The sequence below is a fragment of the Salvelinus namaycush genome, chromosome 21 (genome assembly GCF_016432855.1).
Source record: "Salvelinus namaycush isolate Seneca chromosome 21, SaNama_1.0, whole genome shotgun sequence".
Classification (NCBI taxonomy): Eukaryota; Metazoa; Chordata; class Actinopteri; order Salmoniformes; family Salmonidae; genus Salvelinus; species Salvelinus namaycush.
This window is the reverse complement of record NC_052327.1, coordinates 14328724-14353935: the sequence shown is the minus strand read 5'-3', so window position 1 is coordinate 14353935 and position 25212 is coordinate 14328724. Positions and strand designations below refer to the sequence as shown.

The 25212-nt window shown below is 42.0% G+C and overlaps 1 protein-coding gene across 4 annotated transcripts in view; it reads right to left on the bottom strand.

Annotated features, from left to right (window-relative positions):
• LOC120066128 (GRAM domain-containing protein 4-like) overlaps positions 1 to 25212 on the bottom strand; it is a 43157-nt gene that overhangs the window by 17714 nt on the left and 231 nt on the right. For all 4 annotated transcript variants that reach the window (XM_039017263.1, XM_039017264.1, XM_039017265.1 and 1 more), the window contains exons 2-5: positions 13633 to 13840; positions 11659 to 11782; positions 5224 to 5347; positions 4870 to 4934 (exon numbers count right to left, since the gene is read on the bottom strand). In XM_039017263.1, the coding sequence (XP_038873191.1) occupies positions 4870 to 4934; positions 5224 to 5347; positions 11659 to 11782; positions 13633 to 13797 (478 nt within the window). In that variant the 5' untranslated portion in view covers positions 13798 to 13840. The remainder of the gene's footprint in view (positions 1 to 4869; positions 4935 to 5223; positions 5348 to 11658; positions 11783 to 13632; positions 13841 to 25212) is intronic.

The window sequence follows — 25212 nt, the reverse complement described above, 5'->3', positions numbered from 1 at the left end:
AGCATAGGTCTGGGATTTCCGAGACTATGTGGTGGTGGGTGGTTCAACTTTTTTTTTTTCTTAGGGGTGTCCAAGTTCAGTCTTTTTCCAAGTTCACAGTCGTCTTGAAAGCACCATTAGGTTAATTGTTTAGCTAGCTAACTACATGTCTGAATTGTATTTGTTACATGCTTCGTAAACAACAGGTGGAGACTAACAGTGAAATGCTTACTTATGGGCCCTTCTCAAAAATGCAGAGGAAAAAAACGGGAAATGATTGAAAAATAACACGAGGAATAGATACACGATGAGTAACGACAAATGGCACAGGAGGCTGCTGAGGGGAGAATAGCTCATAATAATGGCCAGAATGTATCAAATGGAATCAAACATATGGAAACTATGTGTTTGATGTATTTGATACCATTCCACTCCAGCCATTACCACGAGCCCGTCCTCCCCAATTAAGGTGCCACCAACCTCCTGTGATACAGGGGATACCAGTACCGACTCGATGTGCAGGGGTACAAGGTAATTGAGGTAGTTATGTACATATAGGTAAGGATAAAGTGTTTAGGAAACAGGATAGATGATAAAACAGTAGCAGCAGCATATGTGATCAGTCAAAAAATGTAAATGCAGTTAGTCTGAGTAGCTATTGGTTAACTATTTAACTAACTATTTAGCAGTCTTATGGCTTGGGGGTAAAAGCTGTTCAGGGTCCTGTTGGTTCCAGACTCGGTGCATCGGTACCGCTTGCCATGCGGTAGCAGAGAAAACAGTCTATGACTCAGGTGACTGGAGTCTTTGACAATTTTTTAGAGGTCCTGGATAGCAGGGAGCTCGGCCCCAGTGATGTACTCGGCCAGCCGCATTTCTCCCTATAGCGCTTTGCTGTCAGATGCCAAGCAGTTGCTATACCAAGCAGTGATGCAGCCAGTCAAGATGTTCTCAAATGGTGCAGCTGTAGAGCTTGAGCATCTGAGGGCCCATGCCAAATCTTTTCAGCCTCCTGAGCAGGAAGAGGCATTGTCGTGCCTTCTTCACGACTGTGTTGGTGAGTGTGGACCATGATAATTCCTTAGCGATGTGGACACCGAGGAACTTGAAGCTCTTGACCCGCTTTACTACAGCCCCGTTGATGTGGATGGGGGTGTACTCGGCCCTCTGTTTCCTGTAGTCCATGATCAGCTCCTTTGTCTTGCTGACGTTGAGGGAGAGGTTGTTGTCCTGGCACCACACTGCCAGGTCACTGACCTCCTCCCTATAGGCTGTCTCATCATCGTCGGTGATCAGGCCAACCACCGTTGTGACATCAGCAAACATGATGGTGTTGGAGCCGTGCGTGACCACACAGTCAAGGGTGAACAGGGAGTACAGGAAGGGACTAAGCATGCACCCCTGAGGGGCCTCGTGTTGAGGGTCAGCGTTGCGTGTGTATTGTTGCCTACCCTCACCACCTGGGGGCGGCCTGTCAGGAAGTCCAGGATCCAGTTGCAAAGGGAGGTGTTCAGTCTCAGGGTCCTGAGCTTAGTGATGAGCTTGGAGGGCACTATGTTGTTGAACACTGTGCCTCTTGTCCAGATGGGAGAGGGCAGTGTGGAGTGCAATTCAGATTGCGTCATCTGTGGATCTGTTGGGCCGGTATGCGAATTGGAGTGGGTCAGGGAGAGGTTGAATATGTCAGTGAAGAGACTTTCTAGCTGGTCAGCGCATGCTCTGAGCACGCATCCTAGTAATCCGTCTGGCCCCGCGACATTGTGAAAGTTAAACTGTTTCAAGGTCTTACTCAAATCGGCTACGGCGAGCGAGATCACAGTCGTCCAGAACAGCTAGTGCTCTCATGCATGGTTCAGTGTTGCTTGCCTCAGAGGGCATTTAGCTTGTCTGGTAGGCTCGCTCCACTGCGCAGCTCGTGGCTGGGTTTCCCTTTGTAATCCCTGATAGTTTGGAAGCCCTACCACATCCAACGAGTGTCTATCATCTGTGCTGCTTCTCTGTGTAGCCCGCGCAGCACATCTGGTAGGGGAAACAGCTTGAGTCGCACAAAATGGAATATAAGGTAGCAGATAAAGTACACTATATCATTTCTAAACATCTGCATCACTATACTGAGAGCTTTGTCATTTCAAAAGAAAGTATTTGGGTGTTTTTGGAGCCTTTTTTCATGTTTTTCAGAGCCCCCATACTGCAGAACGAGCAATGAGGAAGTCTATTGCATGTTGGGTATGTTTTTCAGAACCACGTGAAATCACAAAAAAAAGCCTCTGGACCTTTACATAACATGCAACTTACATAAAAGATTTTTAAACAAATCTCTTTTTTTAAGGCAAGGTTCCCCAACTGGCAGCCCGCAGGCTGAACTTGGTCTGAGGGTGATTTTATTTGGCCCATTAGTATTGATTTATTTGTATTCATTGTTCGACATAAGACTATAAAACACCAGCAAATCATCTCCAGGTGACATCCAAGTGATTTTAATTTTGGAAATCTGTTCCAAAGTATTCCCACCCATAAGCAAGGTTTGAAAAGATTATGTTTTAGTCAAATATTTGACTCGTTTCAGGAAACTAGGCGGATGTTGCACGTCACTATTTCACAGGAGAGGCATTTGAATGTAAACATTTATTTGTTATTAAAATGTGTTTTTTTGGTAGAAATGCCTTCTGGAACATGTGAACTTTCATGTGCCATAATAACAAATATTTATGCCATCTGTAAATACGAATACATTTGTTAAATTACGACCCTAGTTGGTTTAACCACAGAAAAACACAGGAACCTTCCCGCTAGCCTGCCGAGAAATTAGTTCTGTCTATAACATGACCTGCTCAGTATGTGTAGCTAAACCTTTCTACCAAGTTTTTCTTAAAGAAATAACATGAAGAACTGCAAAAGTGTTGTTAATGCGCTCCACTTTCTAGAGGACGATCATGCCATGCTGACTCTCTCGGACTCTGAAAATGAATCAGATGATGAGGAAATCCCTGATTTAGGTAAAAACATTTTCATTGAACCAGACATTGTAGTCTTTTAAAACAACAGACAGCAGTGTTGTTGTCATGAAAGGAGTTTACCCAGTTTTGAAATCAGTGGAATGCCCAGTGGAAGCAGAGTATGATAGCTAAGGCGATGGAGAAAATTCTGCCGTTTGATTGCAAATATGTGGCGGGAGTCGAAAAGAGAAGTTGAATAAAACACGTGTCTGCGGATTACATCTTCAAACTAAGGGCAACCATGGCATCGGTGACAGACAGCGAGAAGCGTTCATCCATGTATACGGGTAAGATGGTCTAGCTAGCTACATTTTCAGATATTATACATTTCTAAAGTTGTTTTCATTGCAAGTTAAAGTGTACTGTTAGCTAGCTAGCTAACGTTAGCTGGCTGGCTTGGTAGTTAACGTTATGTGTATGATCTGTGTATCTCAGAAAGCCATTTGCATTGCTAGTTATAGCCTAATGTTAGCTAGCTAGCTAACATTGAACCTCGTTGATTAGCTTTAGCTACCTGCAGATTCATGCATGGTGGCTAGCTATGACAATCCGTTTGTATTGTTAGTAGTATCTGGGTTGGGATTATTGCCTCATTCAAAACAACTGGGAGCTCAGAACTCTGACTTCTGAATTCAGCGCGTTAAAGACAACTGAAAACTCAGGAAAAAACTAGCTCTGAATGGGATTTTATTTTTTTGTCATCTAACTCGTATTTCCAACTCGGGAACTTTGGCCTCTTTCTAGATCTTCCGACCTGGAGATCACTGAGGTCATGATTTGACCTCGTATTTTTCCAAGTTCACAGTCGTCTTGAAAGCACTATTAGGTTAATTGTTTAGCTAGCTAACTACATGTCTGAACAAAAGACTCCAATTCGTCAAATAATTACATGACCCATCAAGTTAGCCAGGGGTGATTACAGTCATATTTTGAACTAGATTAAATGTATTTTGGCTACTACTATCACCACTTTTAGTCTTGAAATATTCGGTTATTTACTACACTATCTTACTCTGTTTAGCACATGGCCTCACATGTGAATCCTTAAAGAGATCAGTAGTGCTAAGGCTTAAGGAGGGTGTGAACAATGCTGAATGGGTGTAGACAAAGAAGAGCTCTCCAGTAGGTGCACCAAAACATTCAAGGGCATTCAAGTTTATCTACTTTCTAAGCATAATTACTTTCCCATTGTTCCTCAACTGCGGTGTATGATATACCATGTTCTAGCTCCGAGTGTACTTTATCCAATATAAAAATTTAAAAAACACATTTTGCTACATAGGACCGAATCGACCCAGTCGGTCACATATTGTATCTCGCAGTACAAAGAAACCCTCATCTGAAAACAAGGCTGACAGAATTGAATGAAGAAACCTGGTGTGAGACAAAATCAAGACTTGGGCACGGTCACAGGGGAGTAGAAAGGCAATGTTCCACCATAAGAGGCAATGTCCCACAGCTGCATTCATCCACCTATGAATGTGTGACAATCCCTACAGAGAGGGAGAAGGATGCAATTCCTGTCGCCACACACCCTTCCTGATACTCATGCTAAGCTTTGCACACATACACACAAACACGGGAAAGATAGATAGCTCTCTACCCATCAAAACCCAGAGGGGCTTAGAAAAGCACATCGTTTCGCCTCTAACTCCCACACAGAGATGCCGAGACCATCTCCAATGCCACATTTCCATTCTGAACCATTATGAGACAGGTCATTTGAATGGTGAGAGAGATGGCCTGTTATGGAGCTGAAATCCTGGGATACGCAAGCTGGGGAGTGTCATGTCTGCAATGAAAGGTATTCAAAAAATGTGTGAATTAGCGTGCCTGTCAGCGTGTCTGTGCGTATCTTTAGTTATCTATTGTGGAATACCTGTTTCTGGCTTACCTGTACCGTTGGCAGTGGGAGGTGGAGGTGTTTCTCTGGGTCGCTGTGATGGGGAATCTTCCGGTCTAGGAACAGGGAAGAAAAAGCATTGATGGTAGGTAGAGCATTAGTCAAGGCTTCAGAAAAACACATTCACTTATTGAGACATAATTGTGTCAGACAAGTGAAAGCAAAATGATAGGGGAAAAACAATTATTGCTTATTGGCAGCCTGGCTCTGCTTCTTGAGAAATTCCCACTCCCAACTCTAGGGAGAGGCTCCATTTTTAACAAGGACTGACAAATACAACTGACACACACATGGACACTAACACAAGGACGCCAGCGGTGGAGCATGTGCGCACATGCGCCTTACCCCATTTTGATAACTTCCAAGTTCAGTTTCTGTTCCAAGTCCAGCCTCTTCGATCTCTCTTTCTCCAACTCCTGTTTCAGAGTGTCTATGTTGGTTTCTTCTCGAAGTTTCCTCAACTCTTCCTCTGAAAAATAAAGCAATAAAAGCTCATCAATTTGTCTCAGCCAATATTCCTAACAGTTACCCTGCTCCTGGAGAGTCCCCATCAAAGGCACCTGGACAAACTGGTAAGTCTTTAACCAGTTACTGATATTGCTCAAGTAGCACATCTGATGATTGGTAGAATCAGATGTTGTTCCTGGTTGGAACTAAAATAAGAATCTGCTGCACTCCAGGACCAGGGTTGCCTACGCCTGTTCTATGGGAACAGATATTTTTGCCCACAACTACCTTAACAGTCCCCAAATCATTGAGCTTTTATTTGCCTGAGCAGAGAGAGGGGAAAAAAGAAGATGAATTAAGACCCGTAAAGTTTCTCGTTAATGCAACTGTTTTAGGTCATTAAAAATGAATGTAGCACAGAGTTCTGGCAGAGAACACCTCAACCTACTTCATCACTGTAATTGAACTAAGACCTTATAAAAGAAAAATGACATTTTTCACAAGGGATGTTCCCCCATGACACAGAATAACAGATACAGAAAAGATCTCAAGAAGACTCTTCCTCAATGTCCTTCCTTAATCCCCAAGAGAACGAATGACTTGATATTATTTGAATGGGATAGGCTAACACAATAAGGAGGAGGTAGACAGGCAACAAGGTATCAATTATGTTCATTTCAACTGTCTAGGGCCCGGTCTCTGGATAGCGATGGAATTTAGGCTTCCGAGTGTTTTAACAATGCGTCTTTCCTACGACGGCCGAAGATGTAACACACGTTTCCCAAAACACCACCCAGAGAGAATGTTCGCTAAACGTGTCGTTGAGGCATGTGTCGACACTGAGGATCGCAGGAAAGGCAACGCTGCTCTCGGATCAGATTTATCCATTCAAATCTTACCTCAACATTAGAATTATTCCACAATACTGACGACGGATCAGCTCCTAGATAGGTGATAATATCCATGTTTGCAAATATTGAGGCGGCTTATTCTATTGTTTACCCTATAATAATGCAATAAATCAAGATTTGGTAAATCATTGCGCACGTTAGGCTACACATCATGAAATATATTGAGACAAATTACAGACGGTAGCCTACAAGTAGAAAAATAGAACTCAATTGATTGAAATTGAGCAAGTTGAGGAGACTAAACTGCTTGGAGTAACCCTGGATTGTAAACTGTCATGGTCAAAACATTTTGATACAACAGTAGCTAAGATGGGGAGAACTCTGTCTATAATAAAGCACTGCTCTGCATTCTTAACAGCACTATCAACAAGGCAGGTCCTACAGGCCCTAGTTGACGCACCAGCACAACTGTTTGGTCGTACGGTCAAGTGACATTAATAATATGCATGCCAATCTCTCCCGGCTCAAAGTGGAGGAGAGATTGACTTCATCACTATTTGTGAGAGGTATTGACATGTTGAATGCACCGAGCTACTGGCACACAGCTCAGACACCCATGCATACCCCACAAGACATGCCACCAGAGGTCTCTTCACAGTCCCCAAGTACAGAACAGACTATGGGAGGCGCACAGTACTACATAGAGCCATGACTACATGGAACTCTATTCCACATCAAGTAACTCATGCCAGCAGTAAAATTAGATTTAAAAAACAGATACAAATACACCTTATGTAACAGCAGGGACTGTGAAGCAACAAACAGACACACGCATACAAACACACGCACTATACACACATGTAAACATGGATTTTGTGTCATAGATATGTGGTAGTAAAGTAGAGGCCTGTGGGCACACACTTAAAACATTGTGAAATCTGTTATACATTTTAAAAACATTACAATACATTAATAACTGCCTTAAATGTTGCTGAAATAGGCCTACTGTATTTTAACGCAGTCATCTCGGTTTTAACTTGAAGCATCTTTTTTAATACGTCGCTGGTTTGTATCAATTGCGACGACATTGGTAACTTTGTATTTGTAGTCAAATTTGTCCTGAAGTTACCGGCGGTCACAGAGAGCGGTTGTACCTCCCAGGTTCCCCGTATTTGAAGGCCAGCTTATATCTCTCTGACCTCCTTGCTTCTTCTTTCCCACAGTGCCTTGTTTTGGCTGGCTGCCAACGCAAGACAACCATTTATGTTAGCATCTCCAACACGCTGTTGAGGTCGCTCTCGTCTATTATATTCAAGTAAATGTTCCAGCGTCGGTATCATGGGACACCTATGGTAAGGGAGGTGCTGTATCTTTATCACTGGCTAACACTTAGCTAATGGATATGTTGCCAGGCTAGGGAAAGGAGTGCCAGGGTAAACAAAGGTATTTTACTCCTGTTACACAGGCACATAGTTTCGCCTCTAACTCCCACACAGACATGCCGAGAATTAGATATTCAATTCCATGACGCAATGCTTAACAGGTTGAATTCCTGTAACTTTCAATAGTGTTCTGTGTGAGGTGCACGTCATACTCAAAAGCTAGCTATATCCTCACACATTCTAGGTAGATGGGGAAGGGGGGCAGGGTATCATATAACCTTGACCAACTGTCCCAGAATCAGTGTCTAACAGTGGGTATAAAAATGTAAAAGTGAGCCAAAGGACTAATGCCATCCAGGACATGTAGCATCTCTTCACACTAATACTTTCCCTAAGAAAACAGAGCGCCCTATGATTCACGACAAGGAAACAGTGAGTGGAATGACGTCTACAGGCTGGCCTGGACATTCCTGAGGTATCGCTATGTAACCTCATCCAGGCATTTCACAATGTAAAACAGGAGGAGGTGGACCCGTGTGACTTGACCTTGTTTTGGCCTGTAGCCAGAGACTAGCAGAGTAAACTGGAAACAATCAAAAACGGCTTCTGCCTCGTTTTGGCACAACCACCCCATACCCTGATCTCTAAAGACAAAAGCTATCCCTCAAATACAGGGCACCTGGGAGGTACGACCGCTTTAGTACCTACCAACCTTTAGCTCAAGTGAAGATTAAACGCATTTTAGATATAGCCCTATTGGACGATGAAAACACTCGCTGTTGTAGAAACATCCCCATTTCTCTGGGGGCAAGCTGTTACATAAAATGTGCAACAGAACCTGGACTACTTTACTAACAGTGTTTACACAAACATAGGCATAATTAACGCCTATTAAAATACATCATACTACTGCTACCACCACTCTCTCATTCTACGCCGCCATTGTCGTTAAAAGTGTAGCCCTGGTTACACACGCCCAGGCGTGTGGACAGACGAGTTTGGAATTGGAGACTATAAAAAAAATTATTGTGGTTTCTAGCCAGCATAGATTAAGTTGCCTAGAGCAAGGGAGAGGCCATAGTGAATGCTTCTGAAGTAACTACTACTGTGAAATTAACTGTGTGAGACCTCTTATCCTTCGGTCTCTGTACCAGCGGATCAGACAAGAGACACCCAATGGTCCTTCAATACCTGCCTGCCTTTCTTCTGAGCGTAGGGAGGCTCCTGTGACATCGACTATCCGTAATAATTGATTTAATTTACTGGCACAGTAAGAATGTCCTCGTCTGACTTTTCATGTCCTCCCGCACTCATAGTGGACAATTACCCCACTTCACGTTATTTACAATCTTGTGAAGTGACTCAAGTTGTATTAGTCATATGTACAGGATACACATGTTATACACCTTCCAAAATAATTTATAAAAGATAAGAATACAAAACAAAGTCAATGGTTTAGCAGAATCTTTTTTTGGTTTGTTGCATAAGTATAATACAGGAAGGCACAATTTAGAGTACAAAATGTACACATGTATCAGGGAAGAGGGGATTGGTGGGGGGCAAGTGTTTAAATTGTGTGTGCGTGCATGTGTGCTAAGGTGCAGAGAGTCAGTGCAGGTGGTAAGTGCGGAGGCCTCTAGGATTTAAACATCAAGAGAGCAAGCAGGGGGAAAACTCATAAAAATACACATTCCTGGCTCTCTGAGGCTCTTCCTGTTGCAGGTTGTGTGAAAGAATCGATAGTGAGAGTGAAATCCAAGCTATTTAGGGGAAATGGTCAACCTCACAGCACTATTAAATCTGTCAATTGTATCCAACTCAAAAGGGTGGTAATGCCTTGGTCTGTGCCGTTGTAGAGGCTGATGATATCACAACATGGACTGTCTGTTAGACTAATGTATTGAGCGCGGGGCAGATTGGCATCAATTAATCAGCATTGCAGTGTGTGCTGTGCATGTGTGTTAAACACATGACTGTGGTCGGTGTGTTTAAATGTAACTGGTAATTCCTGGTAGCGATTGCATTTACTGTAGTGCATGTCCGTGCGTGTGTGTTTCTAACCATTCTCTGATCAGCATAGGGGTAATCTCTTGGGCCTGCTAAAACACTAACTGAAATTAAAGGCTGGGTCACTTTGATAAACAAGGTTTGCCAACACAGTGCAATGCAACACCACCATTCCTGAACACGTCTCGGAGCTGCAGGTCTTACTGACTCAAAGCAGAATTAAAAAAGGACAAAGCTGATCATTTACTCAATTTACCACCTCCCTGAAGGCTCATGAGAAAACATTCTCCCGCCCCTTATAAGTTACAGACCAGGATTCAAATCAAGGCAGACAAACAACATTCGCATTGCAAATGCACGATGCTCTCCCAGTCATTGGATTATCAACTTCAATACCAACTGTGACAACACGGAAATCTGGAATCTGAAAAAAACGTGTCACTACACGTGTGCTTTAGCAGCAAAAGTACATTTGGAGATTGTCATCGTTCCCATAGTACCCTTTGGTGCTAGACAGAGGTCAATAGGCTGTACAATGAGACACATACTGCTGACACACACATCCTGCATCCCAGATGAAGGGCTGATGTGAAATGAAGGCCACACACACACACCTCTTCTGTACTTTGATCTCCTCAATGTGCGAAATGTATTGATACATGCCCGAGTATGATGACAATAACGCCCAAAATTAATCATCATTTAGTAGTGATAGTCACTCACTCACAGATACTATATGTACGATCACTGACCTAGCTAGGGTAATAAGAGGCTAACACTTAACGTTGCCAGAGGGGTATATGAGCCAGTAATTTTGTAGCCAGGAGAGCCCCAAAAGAGAGAAAAATACAATTTACACAAATTCTAATGAGTTTACCAACTAAGGGGGCTTTCACACCAAAAAAAAAGTATTCTAACTCTAGTGCGTTTACCCCGTTAGTGTGTACATTTGAACTGGTGTGACCGCACACGGGAACGTACCAAACAAAGCACTGGGGTTCGTTCAAAAAGGGTGGCCTCTGTCCGTTTCTATTAGTACCGTGGTGCGGTTTCGCTGCAGGTGAGAACGCAGTCCGGACCAAACGTTAGTTATTTTCCTGAGGCGCACAGTATTATTGGTGGTTTGATGCAAGCGTTTTATAAAATGCACACATTAACATAACTTGATATCTCTGAAACATTGCGTGAGCAGCAGAGCATTTATGAGTGCATCCTATGCAGATTAGCGGAGACGGGGGCTGTATAGAGGATATAGCCTACTGAATATATTCACTTCACGTCGCAGTTAGAGCAGCTATTGAGCTGTTTCCCTCCCGCATGTTGTCGGAAGAGAAAGTTAAAGTAATATGACAATTGGGACAAAAAGTGATGCTCCATGATATTATAGATGGTTTTAAAGTGAGCACTGTTGCCCAATAAACAAATGACTTACATGAACACGTGGTTTCGTTTAGACATTTTAGTTAATTTGACAATTTGAAACCAACCTTATCAAATAAAAAAAATACAATGTAACAAATAAACAAACTGATTCGAACTAGAGCTCAGAAATACAGTACCAGTCAAAAGTTTGGACACACCTACTCATTCAAGGGTTTTTCTTTATTTTGACTATTTTCTACATTGTAGAATAATAGTGAAAACATCAAAACTATGAAATAACACATATGGAATCATGTAGCAACAAAAAAAGTTTAACAAATGTGCAAAGCTGTCATGAAGGCAAAGTGTGACTACTTTGAAGAATCTCAAATATAAAATATATTTTGATTTGTTTAAAACTTTTTTGGTTACTACATGATTCCATGTGTGTTATTTCATAGTTTCTACATGGTAGAAAATAGTGAAAATAAAGAAAAACCCTTGAATAAGTAGGTGTGTGTAAACTTTTGACTGTTACTGCATGTGTGAAAATGCCCCAACAGACACCTGGACAGGAAAGACAGATATCCAAAGCTGCTGTGAAGATTGGCAATCAAACAACAAAATGTGTGAAGATATCCCTTTTTGCAAATCAAAGACTTCCGGCTAGAGGTCTGACAAACTATCACCTAGGTTGAAAAATAAACTGCAGTACACAGTGCAGTACTCACGTAGAAAATGCTTTTCCAGTAAGGCAATTTCCAGGTGGCCTTTCAAGTCGTTGAGTCGATCTGTCTCAGTCCTCTGGTAGTCCTGGATGGCTGCAGCAGGCATAGTAAGTGTCCCTGGACCAGCCTGGATGTGGGCAAACACACAAGAAAATGCAGGGGTGAGTAAAGATGAAACACCTCCTTGCCGATGTGAGCTATCGTAGGCTCTGGTTCAAAACAGCTGCACACAGAACCTCAAAATTCGGATATTGCAAAGCAAACACACACAAACACCCAAACAAACAGAAATGGAGGCAAGCTGACTGCAGAAGACTTCATTTCACCCAACAGTTTCTCCCTGCACCATCAAGCCTGGCTCAAAAACAGCAGTATAATCCTGTATGCCTAGTATCATGACCCAAAACACTGATAAAGGAACAAAGATTTTGACAAAGAGAGAGAAACAAAAGGAGATTGAGATGGTGAGAGTGCGCAAGAGGAAAGATTGAGTAAGTGAGTGTGAGAGAGAGAGAGGATTGCCACAGTGAGATAGCCACTAGTGCCAACTTGTACGACACTACTCAGACAACAGAGCTGGGAGAGGGAAAGATGATTTAATTTCACATCCTCTCAGCAGGATGAAAGACCGCTTGTGTCAGGAGAGAAATCAGTGCAATAGCAGATTGCAATAGTGATGCTTGTTTGCTCTGTAAAATGATGAGAATAATAGAAGGACATTAACACTGTCCCTCTTTGCGCCATTTACCCGAAGAAGCAGTGACGCCTTTCACTAGGTCTACTAGTTGACAAATGTAATGTACATCAATGTAATCCATCTGTGTAAATTAGACCTCAACGTTAATTAGACGTATCCCATAAAAGAGCTGAAGTGCATCAAAAGTGTTAAGTAATGACAGCCAGGCCTGCTACGGGTGTAAATACATCTGGAACAGCTATTTGACATGTGTTCATAAATCGATTACAACATAATGACAAAGGTGTCAAGTTTATGATAAATAACCAGAGTGAGAAGAACCACACTGTTCCTGTTTCCATGAGAACAAGCCCAAGACACAAACAAAATGTGTCACTGTACAGTACTGAACTGGCTGAAGCCCAGTTTCCCAGAACCAAGACGTGTGTGGTTAAGCCATTACAGGGGCCGTGTTTAAGCCCTAATTCCACTGCACATAGGCGTTCCAGGTCAAAGTTTGTTTGAGACACAGCGATCTTAAAAGGATCAACATCTCCAACTGTCTTCTCTTATGTAGACTCGACGTGCAAGTTGGGTCTTGATATTTAGGAACCAGATCGGCTAGCTGAGCATTTGCACCAGTGCCAAGTTTGCACGTCTTTAGTGTGTATCTGTCAACTGTGAGCTTTTTTTTGGACACTTCATAAAGAACGCAATCAATTTGACCCAGTGTGGGATGATGTTATCAATAACTCATGATAACTTTGATCTGTGTTAAATGGGGAAAACATGCATTCAACTTTTTCCTCTGAGTATATCTTCAAAGATCAAGCAGTTTTATCAACCTCTTTCCACAAAAATATAAACATCAACGCACCAGAATATGCCGACAAATGAAATAGTAAGATGAAAAACAGTTGTTCTTCTAATGTGCTCAGGGATGTTGAGTTGGTGGTAGGCCTTGGCTCATGTCTAGTTTGACTAAGCTCTGCCTGCAGTGATGCAGACAGCGGTTGTTAAGTCTTTCTCTCCATCCTCGCTTGAGTGAACGACATCAACAGGAAGGAGGTTGAATAAACATGAACGCCATGTATCAAAGGGGGGACATTTTGGCCAAAATCCCCCCGAAACAGGAAGCGGCACCTTGGCATGGCGAGTGAGTAGACTTAACAAAGTGATCTGGAAGATTCCAAACAAAATTAGGAAGCAAATATCTGTTTTGTTTCAGTGAGAATTAGTGAAGTGAAAGAGTCTGAAGAGACGCCATTTCTGTGGTTCTATTAACACTGATATTCACTTACAGGGTCTTGCACTTCTTCAGTGTCTTTCATTTCAAGTGAGGGCCGAGGCTTCATCAGAATCTCTTCGCTACATTCAGTGTCAGAAGTGTTGGGCGAGTCGCCCAGATCCAGAAACACATCTGTCCGCTGACCTCGGAACCGGATTTTGTCCAACCGCTTAAGCATGTTAAACACAGTCGTCTTTATCTTAACATGGCGTATGGCATCCCTGTGGGGACAAAAAGGAAGAAAGCGACAGGTGATTAGAATAAAACATTGTACTGCCAACTCACTGACCAGGATGTGTCTCCATAAGGCGTTATATTGTCATTGTTAGGTTCTAATTATTAGAGTAAATACTCAGACACTATGAAAGCTCAAACCAAGTGTATTCTTCCCAGAGGATTGAACAGCTAAACAGACAAAGACATGGTTCCACCCGTGGTAGTATACATAACCCACTTTGGGTGCAGTCTCCTCCTTATCGCTAAACATTGCATCATTATTGCTAGGCTGGGAGCTGAGTGATATGGGCCTTAAACAGTTCCTCCCCTTATCTGTACTGCCACATGTGACCGTTTTCCCTGCACTCAGCAGCCCCCCCCCCCCAGCTTTAATATGGCACCCTTCATGTCTCTTTTATAACTAATGATTAATAATAGTTCAAGCTCAGAAATCCAAACCCATCATCATTAATAAAAATAATCGGAAAATGATGAAACTATATCAATATGACCAATTCTAAATGCCAATTTAAAGATTCCTGTGCAGCAATATACACTGCTCAAAAAAATAAAGGGAACACTAAAATAACACATCCTAGATCTGAATGAATGAAATATTCTTATTAAATACTTTTTTCTTTACATAGTTGAATGTGCTGACAACAAAATCACACAAAAATTATCAATGGAAATCAAATGTATCAACCCATGGAGGTCTGGATTTGGAGTCACGCTCAAAATTAAAGTGGAAAACCACACTACAGGCTGATCCAACTTTGATGTAATGTCCTTAAAACAAGTCAAAATGAGGCTCAGTAGTGTGTGTGGCCTCCACGTGCCTGTATGACCTCCCTACAACGCCTGGGCAAGCTCCTGATGAGGTGGTGGATGGTCTCCTGAGGGATCTCCTCCCAGACCTGGACTAAAGCATCCGCCAACTCCTGGACAGTCTGTGGTGCAACGTGGCGTTGGTGGATGGAACGAGACATGATGTCCCAGATGTGCTCAATTGGATTCAGGTCTGGGGAACAGGCGGGCCAGTCCATAGCATCAATGCCTTCCTCTTGCAGGAACTGCTGACACACTCCAGCCACATTAGGTCTAGCATTGTCTTGCATTAGGAGGAACCCAGGGCCAACCGCACCAGCATATGGTCTCACAAGGGGTCTGAGGATCTCATCTCGGTACCTAATGGCAGTCAGGCTACCTCTGGCGAGCACATGGAGGGCTGTGCGGCCCCCCAAAGAAATGCCACCCCACACCATGACTGACCCACCGCCAAACCGGTCATGCTGGAGGATGTTGCAGGCAGCAGAACGTTCTCCACGGCGTCTCCAGACTCTGTCACGTCTGTCACATGTGCTCAGTGTGAACCTGCTTTCATCTGTGAAGAGCACAGGGCGCCAATGGCGAATTTGCCAATCTTGGTGTTCTCTGGCAAATGCCAAACGTCCTGCACGGTGTTGGGCTGTAAGCACAACCCCCACCTGTGGACGTCGTGCCCTCATACCACCCTCATGGAGTCTGTTTCTGACCATTTGAGCAGACACATGCACATTTGTGGCCTGCTGGAGGTCATTTTGCAGGGCTCTGGCAGTGCTCCTCCTGCTCCTCCTTGCACAAAGGCGGAGGTAGCGGTCCTGCTGCTGGGTTGTTGCCCTCCTACGTCTCCTGATGTACTGGCCTGTCTCCTGGTAGTGCCTCCATGCTCTGGACACTACGCTGACAGACACAGCAAACCTTCTTGCCACAGCTCGCATTGATGTGCCATCCTGGATGAGCTGCACTACCTGAGCCACTTGTGTGGGTTGTAGACTCCGTCTCATGCTACCACTAGAGTGAGAGCACCGCCAGCATTCAAAAGTGACCAAAACATCAGCCAGGAAGCATAGGAACTGAGAAGTGGTCTGTGGTCACCACCTGCAGAATCACTCCTTTATTGGGGGTGTCTTGCTAATTGCCTATAATTTCCACCTGTTGTCTATTCCATTTGCACAACAGCATGTGAAATTTATTGTCAATCAGTGTTGCTTCCTAAGTGGACAGTTTGATTTCACAGAAGTGAGATTGACTTGGAGTTACATTGTGTTGTTTAAGTGTTCCCTTTATTTTTTTGAGCAGTGTAATACTTACATGTGCATTCCACATGACATTGCATTCTAGCACAGGCATGAGGGTGGTATGAACGGCATAGTCATCCATATACAGTCATTCAATTCTGCAAGAGTAATGGGCACACAGCATGATTTCATTCCTATCAATTTCCTACGGGAGAAATAAAACCCTCTACTCAAATCAGTAATGAGACACTTACCGTAGAATAAACTTGACTCCCATCACTTCTCCACATGATTAGACAATTCTAAAACAATGACAAAATAGCCAAATGGTGGGCAGGAAGATTGTTTATTTCTTCTACCGTAACTTTGATCCCTTTTCATCTAGAATCTATTTTTCTAAGTATTATTCTTTCCTCAAAACTTAACTTGCTATACATGTTGCACCAGCAAAGTAGGGGCAGAGCGGTGTGAGACCAATGTGACTGAGGCGGTGTGGGTGAGTCGGGCAATGATTTTAGGGCTGGGCCGCTCCAGCATTATCTCTTTACTCTATGTAGGTCAGACAGAACGCCGGACCCTTTAGCCTCTGCCCAGAGAGCGAGATTGAAAGAGAGTGGAAAAGAGAAAGAGAGATGTGGTACATGGCCAACTTGCATCATTAATTAGGAGACTAGGCACCCTTTATAAGACGAGGGGTTTAATTTAGGAGGGTTATTTGAATTCATTTCAATCACATTTTGACCGCACTCCTTTTGATTTGAACAAAACTTTCCATACATATTTGCCCCTGGTTAAAAATACTTTTTGGACCTGAATACCAAAACATTCAGGAGATAGAGGTGCCAAAAGTTCACCCATTTTGCATACCCCACAATACAATGAGACATCCATGTCTGCATCACTGGAAAAGATAAATGGTTGAGTTTGATATATAAGCTTGTACTTTTTTCATCTTGATTGGATTCCACCTGTGGTAAATTCAATTGATTAGAAATTATTTGGAAAGGCACACCCCTATCTACAGTATATAAGATCCCACAGTTGGAAGTGCATGGCAATTTTCAAATGCACTGTATGTGTAACTGATAGATACATTTAAAAACATGAACATGTGTGTGTGCATGTAAATTGTGTCTTTTTCGTTGTGTCTGACCCCAGTAAGACTAGCTGTTGCCATTGGCGTCGGCTAACGGGGATCCTAATAAATCAAATCCAAATCCCAAGGGTTCTCAACTATAAGCACCGCTTACCGGTGGGACCATGTGAACTACAACCCCGACGCTCTGTTTTATCGTTTAGAAACATCAATAATCATTGCTTGCGATAAGGTTTTCGAAACATATGGATCTTATCTTTCATATCAGCGAGAATCTTTCAAAAAAAAAAAAAAAAGAGATCCATACGGCTGTGACTTCAGCCGACAAAATACACTTCCGCTACACTTCTTTCCCGAGTACACTTACACACAGGTGTAGCACATCTTCTGTAAACAAGCGCTGTAACATGGAGATATGGCTGCGTGGGAACACTAACCTTAAACTTATCAAGATGTGTAGTAATTTAACCTTCGTCTTTTTATAAACAAGCGATGTGTGTTAATGCGGGGCTCTAAAAGGTCAACTGACCCTTAGGCCGTTTAAAACCAAAAAAATGTGGTGTCGATATGACTCAGAAACATTATTTTTAGTGTCAAACTTGACTACAAAGTGTAAATAGGATAATTGTAACCCGTTTCAAGAAGCTATGCATATGTCACACGTCACTACTTCAGACTACTTTTTTTGTGAACCATCCACGTAGCTACATGTGGCTGGTTATAGCATTTATATCACATGACCCATCAATTTAGACAAGTGTTTAGACAAGCGTCATCTAATAATTAGAAAATGTTTATACAATATTTTTTATCTGGAAAGTCAGATTAAGATATAGGCCAAAAACTAGATAGTATTTTTACCTGGAGTTTTTCCCTTATTGTAGGCTACTACTTAAACCACTTTTAGTATAGTAAACAACCAAAGAGTTCAAGACTATCTTACTCCCTCTGTTTAGCACATGGCCTCACAAGTGAATCATTAAAGAGACAGGCGGGGCTAAAGCTTAAGAGGGTGTGAACAATGTTGAATAGGTCTAGACAAAGTAGCACTCCAGTAGGCGTACCAAAACATTCAAGGGCCACTTTCTCAAAAGTGGGGTTACAAGTTTATCAACTTTCAAAGCAGAATTACTTTCCCATGACATACCATTTTGTAGCTCTGTCTCTACTTTTATCCAATGTAAAAAAACAAAATGTCAGGCCTCCCGAGTGGCGCAGCGGTCTAAGGCACTGCATTGCAGTGCTAGCTGCATCACTACAGATCCTGGCTGTGTCGCAGCCAGCCGCAACCGGGTTGTCCTTGTCCCATAGCACTCTAGCGACTCCTGTGGTAGGCCGGGCGCAGTGCACGCTGACATGGTCACCAGGTGTACGGTGTTTCCTCCGACACATTGGTGCGGCTGGCTTTGGTGCGGCTTGCATTGGTGCGGCGAGGATTGTGTCAAGAAGCAGTGCGGCTTGGCGGAGTTGTGTTTCGGTGGACGAACGGCTCTCGACCTTTGCCTCTCCCGAGTCCATACGGGAGTTGCAGCAATGGGACAGGACTAACAACAAATTGGATACCACAAAATAGGGGAGAAAAAGGGGTAAAAAAAATGTTTATAACAAAACCACATACAAAAAAAACTGACAAGGGGTGGCTACTTTGAAGAATCTCAAATATAACATATTTTGATTTGTTTTACACTTTTTTGGTTACTACATGTTTCCATCTGTTATTTCATAGTTTTGATGTCTTCACTATTATTCTACAAAGCAGAAAATAGTAAAAATAAAGAAACACCCTGGAATGAGTAGGTGTCCAAACTTTTGACCTGTATTATATATATCAGTATATACACTTTTTTCCCTTAAAAGTTATGAGGTCCAAAAGGCACCACATCAAGATAATGTGTAATGTGATGTAGTCAGATGAAGATGTGTGTAGCTCACGTTAGCTAGCTACCTTGCTAACAACAGCTAACTGTAGTACATTGGCATTTAGGTCAATACAGGACAGGCTCTTGGATACTAGCTTCCAAGCTTATCATAGGATGTAGCTAGCTTGCTTTCAATGATGTTTCAACTCAAACTGGCTAGCCAACGTTAGCTAGCTAGCCAACTTGTTTCAACTCAGACAAAAATATAACTAACCCGGATTTGCAAGTTAAGTAGCTAGCTAGCTAGCATTTCGGATTCGTCTTCTAACCCAAAACAACATGCCTGTTCTCATAAAAGTTTGTGTATTTTCTAAGGCAAAAACGAATTAAGGATGGTACTTGTCTACTAAAAATACAGCTACGGCTCTGGCAGCAAATATCAACATGTATCAGCAAGCATTCAGCAATGTACACAGCTGTTTGCATAGTCACGGCATCAGCGTCACCGGCCTGAATCTATTCTGTAGTTACAGTCCCTCTTTTAGGATATAAATTGCTTCCAAACTAGAGAAAGTTATTTTTCCTCGCTATATGTTTATTGGGTGATACTTTATTCCATTCACAGGCAAAGTACAGAACCTGGTGGATTTATTGTTCAGCAGCGTCTTGGGAACCCCGCTAACATATCAAGAGCTGTTACAGAAGGCTGAGGCAGTGGCCAGACACCAGTCCCGCTTCAGAGTAATGGAGGACACTTGAATCAGGTTGGGCACATTTGATCTGGTCAATATACTATCTATCTTGGAATTCACCTAACCACCATTGATAATGTAATCAGTGCTGTATGACTTGTATGTTGTAAGGAGGTGGCCCCTTCCACTGTCCCAATGGACTACTCCTGGGCACGTGTGTATTGCCAACCAATCAGTACCATGCTGGCATGTGTCCCTTGTGAATTAGCATCTCCGATTGACTATGTTCAACCGTGTATTTACTTGTGGCTTCCATGACTGTATGGTGGCAGTCTCTCTCTCTCTCCCTCTGTGCTATAGGAGCTGGGTTGGATACAGGAGCCAAAGTCAGGCTCCTTCATGACCAGTATGTGTGACGAGGGGCCTGGAGCTGATCTATGCTACCATGCCCATCAGGCATTGGCAAATACCTCAGAAGGGACAAAAGGTGATTGCTAATGAGACAGTACATCACAAGTGTTTAATAATATCACCCTTTTGATACGTGTCACTCATCAACCCTTCCTTGTTTTTCAACAGATGGGCAGAAGAGATGCTTTTGAAATGGAGTCCTGAAACAGGTTGATACTGATGTCTGAATTGGGAGAGACCCTACACTCAGCATTAAAATTATACAAGACATCTATTACTTTTTATCGTCTTTTGTTATTATTGAGTCGAATGGTACTATCAAACATGTCAGGGAGCTTCTTTCTCATACATGACACCGTACCGGAAGGTATAATATTTGCACATTGTTATATTAGCAGAATATGGATTATTCTACATGAAACTGTTACACTTGAAAGTTATCAAAACACTTTGTTTAGAATATCTGCATAAGTTCAGCAATTACACTCTTCTCATATTACTCTGTAGGCTACAGACCTAATCAAAGCTTCCTTCTGGCAGAAGCTTTGAATTAGACAGCCTACGGAGTGGTATTAGAAGAGTGTCATCCTCTTGCATCTCACATCTGCCTGTATTTATTGAACTCTGCCTGCTGGACCCATGGGTTGAGGCAAACTCAGTCATATCCAGGATGGAGTGTCATGCACTCCAGCCCTCTTGCCACCTGACCTCACCGTTCCATAACCTGTAATACATTACATAGATGGAAGGGACTTCATCAACCACTGGAGACTTAAAGACAGAATCTCACCCAGAGAGCTGTGCATATCAGTGTGTGGTTAAGGCCTCAGCATGCTTCAGTTTGGCTGGTGCCTAGCCGAACTCGGCTAGCCGAAAGGAAGGAGTGTGATACTCCCTTACAAGACCTTCGCTTGAAAAATGAGAAAAAAGCGACAATAGTACCGTTTGTCCATTTTGAGACGCCGTAGTTAGATTAATTCTGACTTTTGAGGAAGTGTATACTAAAATAACTCAAGAAATCGGTCATTAATTTTGACGTTTTTGCGGAGGAGATCTTAGTCTCGCAATTTTACATCTAACTAAGATGTTTGGTGCAGTATTTCACCAAGAACTGAATTAGCTTTCCATCTTGAGATGGCGAATCAGTCTGGAGGGGAGAAGTCCTCAACTTCAAAACTTAATTCTCTCCATATCAAAGCTAGCTTAGCTTACCTCACTGTACTCACTACTGGTCTTGTTTATTGTGATTGAATGGCAAAGACACACCCAAGAAACAACCACATCAAACCACACCCTCAAGACAAATCTCGTTTGACTTTTGTCATAGCTGCAAGGATTTCTTAATGAGCATTGATGAAAAAGAAGGCCAAATCAGGAAGTGCCCTTTAACAAAACTCCCCCAGCCAGAAGATAACTGCATGAATAAATGCTAAAGTCTAAGAATGGACTAAGGTTAACCATTAATCTTTTCTGAGTTAAGGGGTTTGACATATGCAGCTAAGCCCTACCGATTGAGAGAAAATCATGAGCAGAAAGGTGTGATGTCTGTGTCTGTGCACAAAGGCAAAGTAAACAGAGCAATGAGAAGACTAAAATCCTCTAAGCCTATAGGGTAAATCCATTTGAATTCAATCACTTTTTGACAGCAGCCCTTTTGATTTGAATGATACATTCTATAGATATTTGCCCATTGTAGAAGTACTCAGAAAGTAACTTTTTGGACCTGAATGCCATACCCCACCATACCATAACTGCAAAAGATAAAGGGTTGAGTTTGATATAATTTAAAAGCTTACAAACAGGGTTGTCAAACTATTTTATCATTTCTGGAAGAAAAAAAAAAGTTTTTTTTAAATAACACAAATTGTAATTTTTTAAAACTTTTAATAACAGCAATTATCAAAAAATGCTTAAACTCCGATTTTTTCCATATTTGCATATGTTGTCGCTTAGACCCTATTTTACATAGTCTAAGGTTGTGTTGTGCCCACTCTTGCATGCACGGTGGGTGTCATGTTTTGACTGATAAATGTACTAAAATTGGGAGAAAAGAAATTACATTTCTACTTTCAAATGCTACCACAAAGAAGGTTGGGTGTCCACACATCAGAGAATGTTGACTTGAATGGAAATATCTGTTTTAAATTATACTGTCAAACTCAATAGGAAACCAATTGAAATCATAGAAATATGGATATAGAATAGACATGACCATTTAAGTTGACGTTCAATGGCGGATGGACCTGAAGTCATCTGTGTGGTAAAAATGTCAATAAAAATGTCAATGGTGTACCAGCTAAATTGCAGTGGTCTGAAGGGATAGGTCCATTCTATGAATTATATTTATACGATTGAAATGAAACCCACCCTGTACTCAAGAGCATGTTGTGTCTCAAATAATGACGGGCACAACACAAAAACCTCCGATGATGTGAAATAGGGTCTACGCTACAACATACAGTGCCTTCGGAAAGTATTCAGACCACTTGACTTTTTCCACATTTTGTTACGTTACAGCCTTATTCTAAAATGGATTAAATAAATAAAAAATCCTCATCAATCTTTACACAGTACCCCATAACGACAAAGCAAAAACAGGATTTTAGAAATGTTTTACATGTATAACAAACAAAAAAATCTGAAATTACTTACATAAGTATTCAGACCCTTTGCTTTGAGACTTGAAATTGGGCTCAAGTGCATCCTGTTTCCATTGATCATCCTTGAGTTGTTTCTAAAACTTGGAGTTTACCTGTGGTATGTTCAATTAAAATGGACATGATTTGGAAAGGCATACACCTGTCTATATAAGGTCCCACAGTTGAAAGTGCATGTCAGAGCAAAAACCGAGCCATGAGGTCGAAGTAATTGTCTGTAGAGCTCCGAGACAGGATTGTGTCGAGGCACAGAGCTGGGGAAGGGTACCAAAAATGTCTGCAGCATTGAAGGTCTCCAAGAACATAGTGGCCTCCATCATTCCACCAAAACTCTTCCTAGAGCTGGCAGTCCGGCAAAACTGAGAAATCATTGACCTGATGGTCACTGACAGAGCTCCAGAGTTCCTCTGTGGAGATGGATGAACCTTCCAGAAGGACAACCATCTCTGCAGCACTCCACCAATCAGGCCTTTATGGTAGAGTGGCCAGACGGAAGCCACTCCTCAGTAATGGCACACGGAGTTTGCCAAAGGGCACCCAAAGACTCTCAGACCATGAGAAACAAGATTCTCTGGTCTGATGAAACCAAGATTGAACTCTTTCGCCTGAATGCCAAGTGTCACGTCTGGAGGAAACCTGGCACCATCCCTACGGTGAAGCACGGTGGCGGCAGTATCTTTCCGAATTAACTGTATGTGAATATGAAAATACATGCGTTTAGATAATTGATGTTAAAGTTTTAAAATGTTTATTAAAAGCTTTTAAATGATAATCAATCAACCGTTTATCTTTTCCAGTGATGAAGACATGAATGTCACATGGTATGGTGGGGTATGCAAAACGGGTCAACTTTGAGCACCTTTATACACTGAATGTTTTGGCATTCTGGTCCAAAAAGTACATTTCTGACCGCTTCTTCCATGAGCAAACATGTATTGAAAGTTTTGTTTAAATCAAAATGAATGTTGACAAAAAGTGGTTGAATTTAAATGGATTTACCCTATTTTCAGTCCTGGCAACAAGTTGCTGATGAGGAGGAAAGGGAGGAAAGGAAAGCATAGGGAGGAAAGGAAAGCATAAAGGGAGGAAAGGAAAGCATAGGGAGGAAAGGAAAGCATAGGGAGGAAAGGGAGGAAAGGAAAGCATAGGGAGGAAAGGGAGGAAAGGAAAGCATAGGGAGGAAAGGGAGGAAAGGAAAGCATAGGGAGGAAAGGAAAGCATAGGGAGGAAAGGGAGCATAATGCAACTTTTTTTTACAGTCCCTCACAAATCCAATTCCTTTATCATGGAAGATGTAAAGGGTAAAGGTCTTATGTGACATAGTGTTGTCACATTACCAAAATGTTTACATCGATACCGGGTTTAGTATCACGATTTTCAATACCATCACGATACTAAAATGATACCACGGCAAAAAAGAAGGCATATTAACCAAAATCACAGAATGGCACTTGAGCCAGAGAGAAACTCTGCTCTGTTTAAATCGTTGGGAATATTTTGAGTTCAATATCATTCAATTTTACACGTCATCATTTTTCAGTGACAGCCATGTATGCATTAATGAATAAATCATAATCAATTTGACTTTGGTAACATAGTGATAATGTATTTTAATGGTAAATCTCGATTGGGTAAATCAAGCCTAGGCCTACTCATAATACAGTTGAATGCATATTCAATAGGTGTGTGTGCATGCATTGAGTTATTGAGCTTGTTTTATTGTACTGATCAACAACATCTGCATAAAAGTAGCTTATTTTACAAAAGTGCCCACTATCTCTAACCAGTAATGTGGCCATTCACGAGGTGGCCTGTGGAAGCCCTATTCACAGACACAGTCAGTTCACTGAGGCAATAGATCATCTTTGTGAGAGAGACCGATTAAGTGAATGAATAAAGTTTAGGCAGCAATCAGATTTAAAATCAGCATATTTCGCATTACAAAGTACAAAGTTAGTGAATTGGTCTTTTTTTTCTTGGTGGGTTGTGCCAAGATGGAGGCGCGTAAGCTTCAAAACAGCACCCCCCTACAGTGATCTAGTGTAAAAGTACATCATTGGGTGCAACACACTAAGAACCACTCCTTGAACAGGAGATCAATAAGCTTATAAATATTAATGAAAGAGAGGCAGTATGGTATATGTTGTTTGGTCCTTTAGGTTGTACTGTCTTCGTTAATGGTCATTATGTGTTTTTAAATGGGCCAACAAAGACTGAATTATGTAGCTGCTGGGCAGATTACATCGCCACATATCATTGCAAAATGAAATGTAAAAATCCGAACGTTCAAGTGCAAGACGTTTGGATGAGGGTTTGTAGAAACACATGTACAAACATCATTTCGTTACACGATGTTGCGCCGTCACCAGCTAATCATGATCGAAAGAACATTGTTACAGTGTAACGTTAGATTATTGTAAAGCAGACAAAAGTAGCCAGTTTTAGTCGTAGTGGTGGCTAACACAAGAGTAAAATGAGGCAATGGTACATATTAATAAGAAAGACTATAACAGTAGGTTATGCTAGGCTAAATTATAGAATTCTATCAAAAACTTTAAATGTGGTCAGGGGAAGACGACACGTTGTGAAATATCATGTTCTC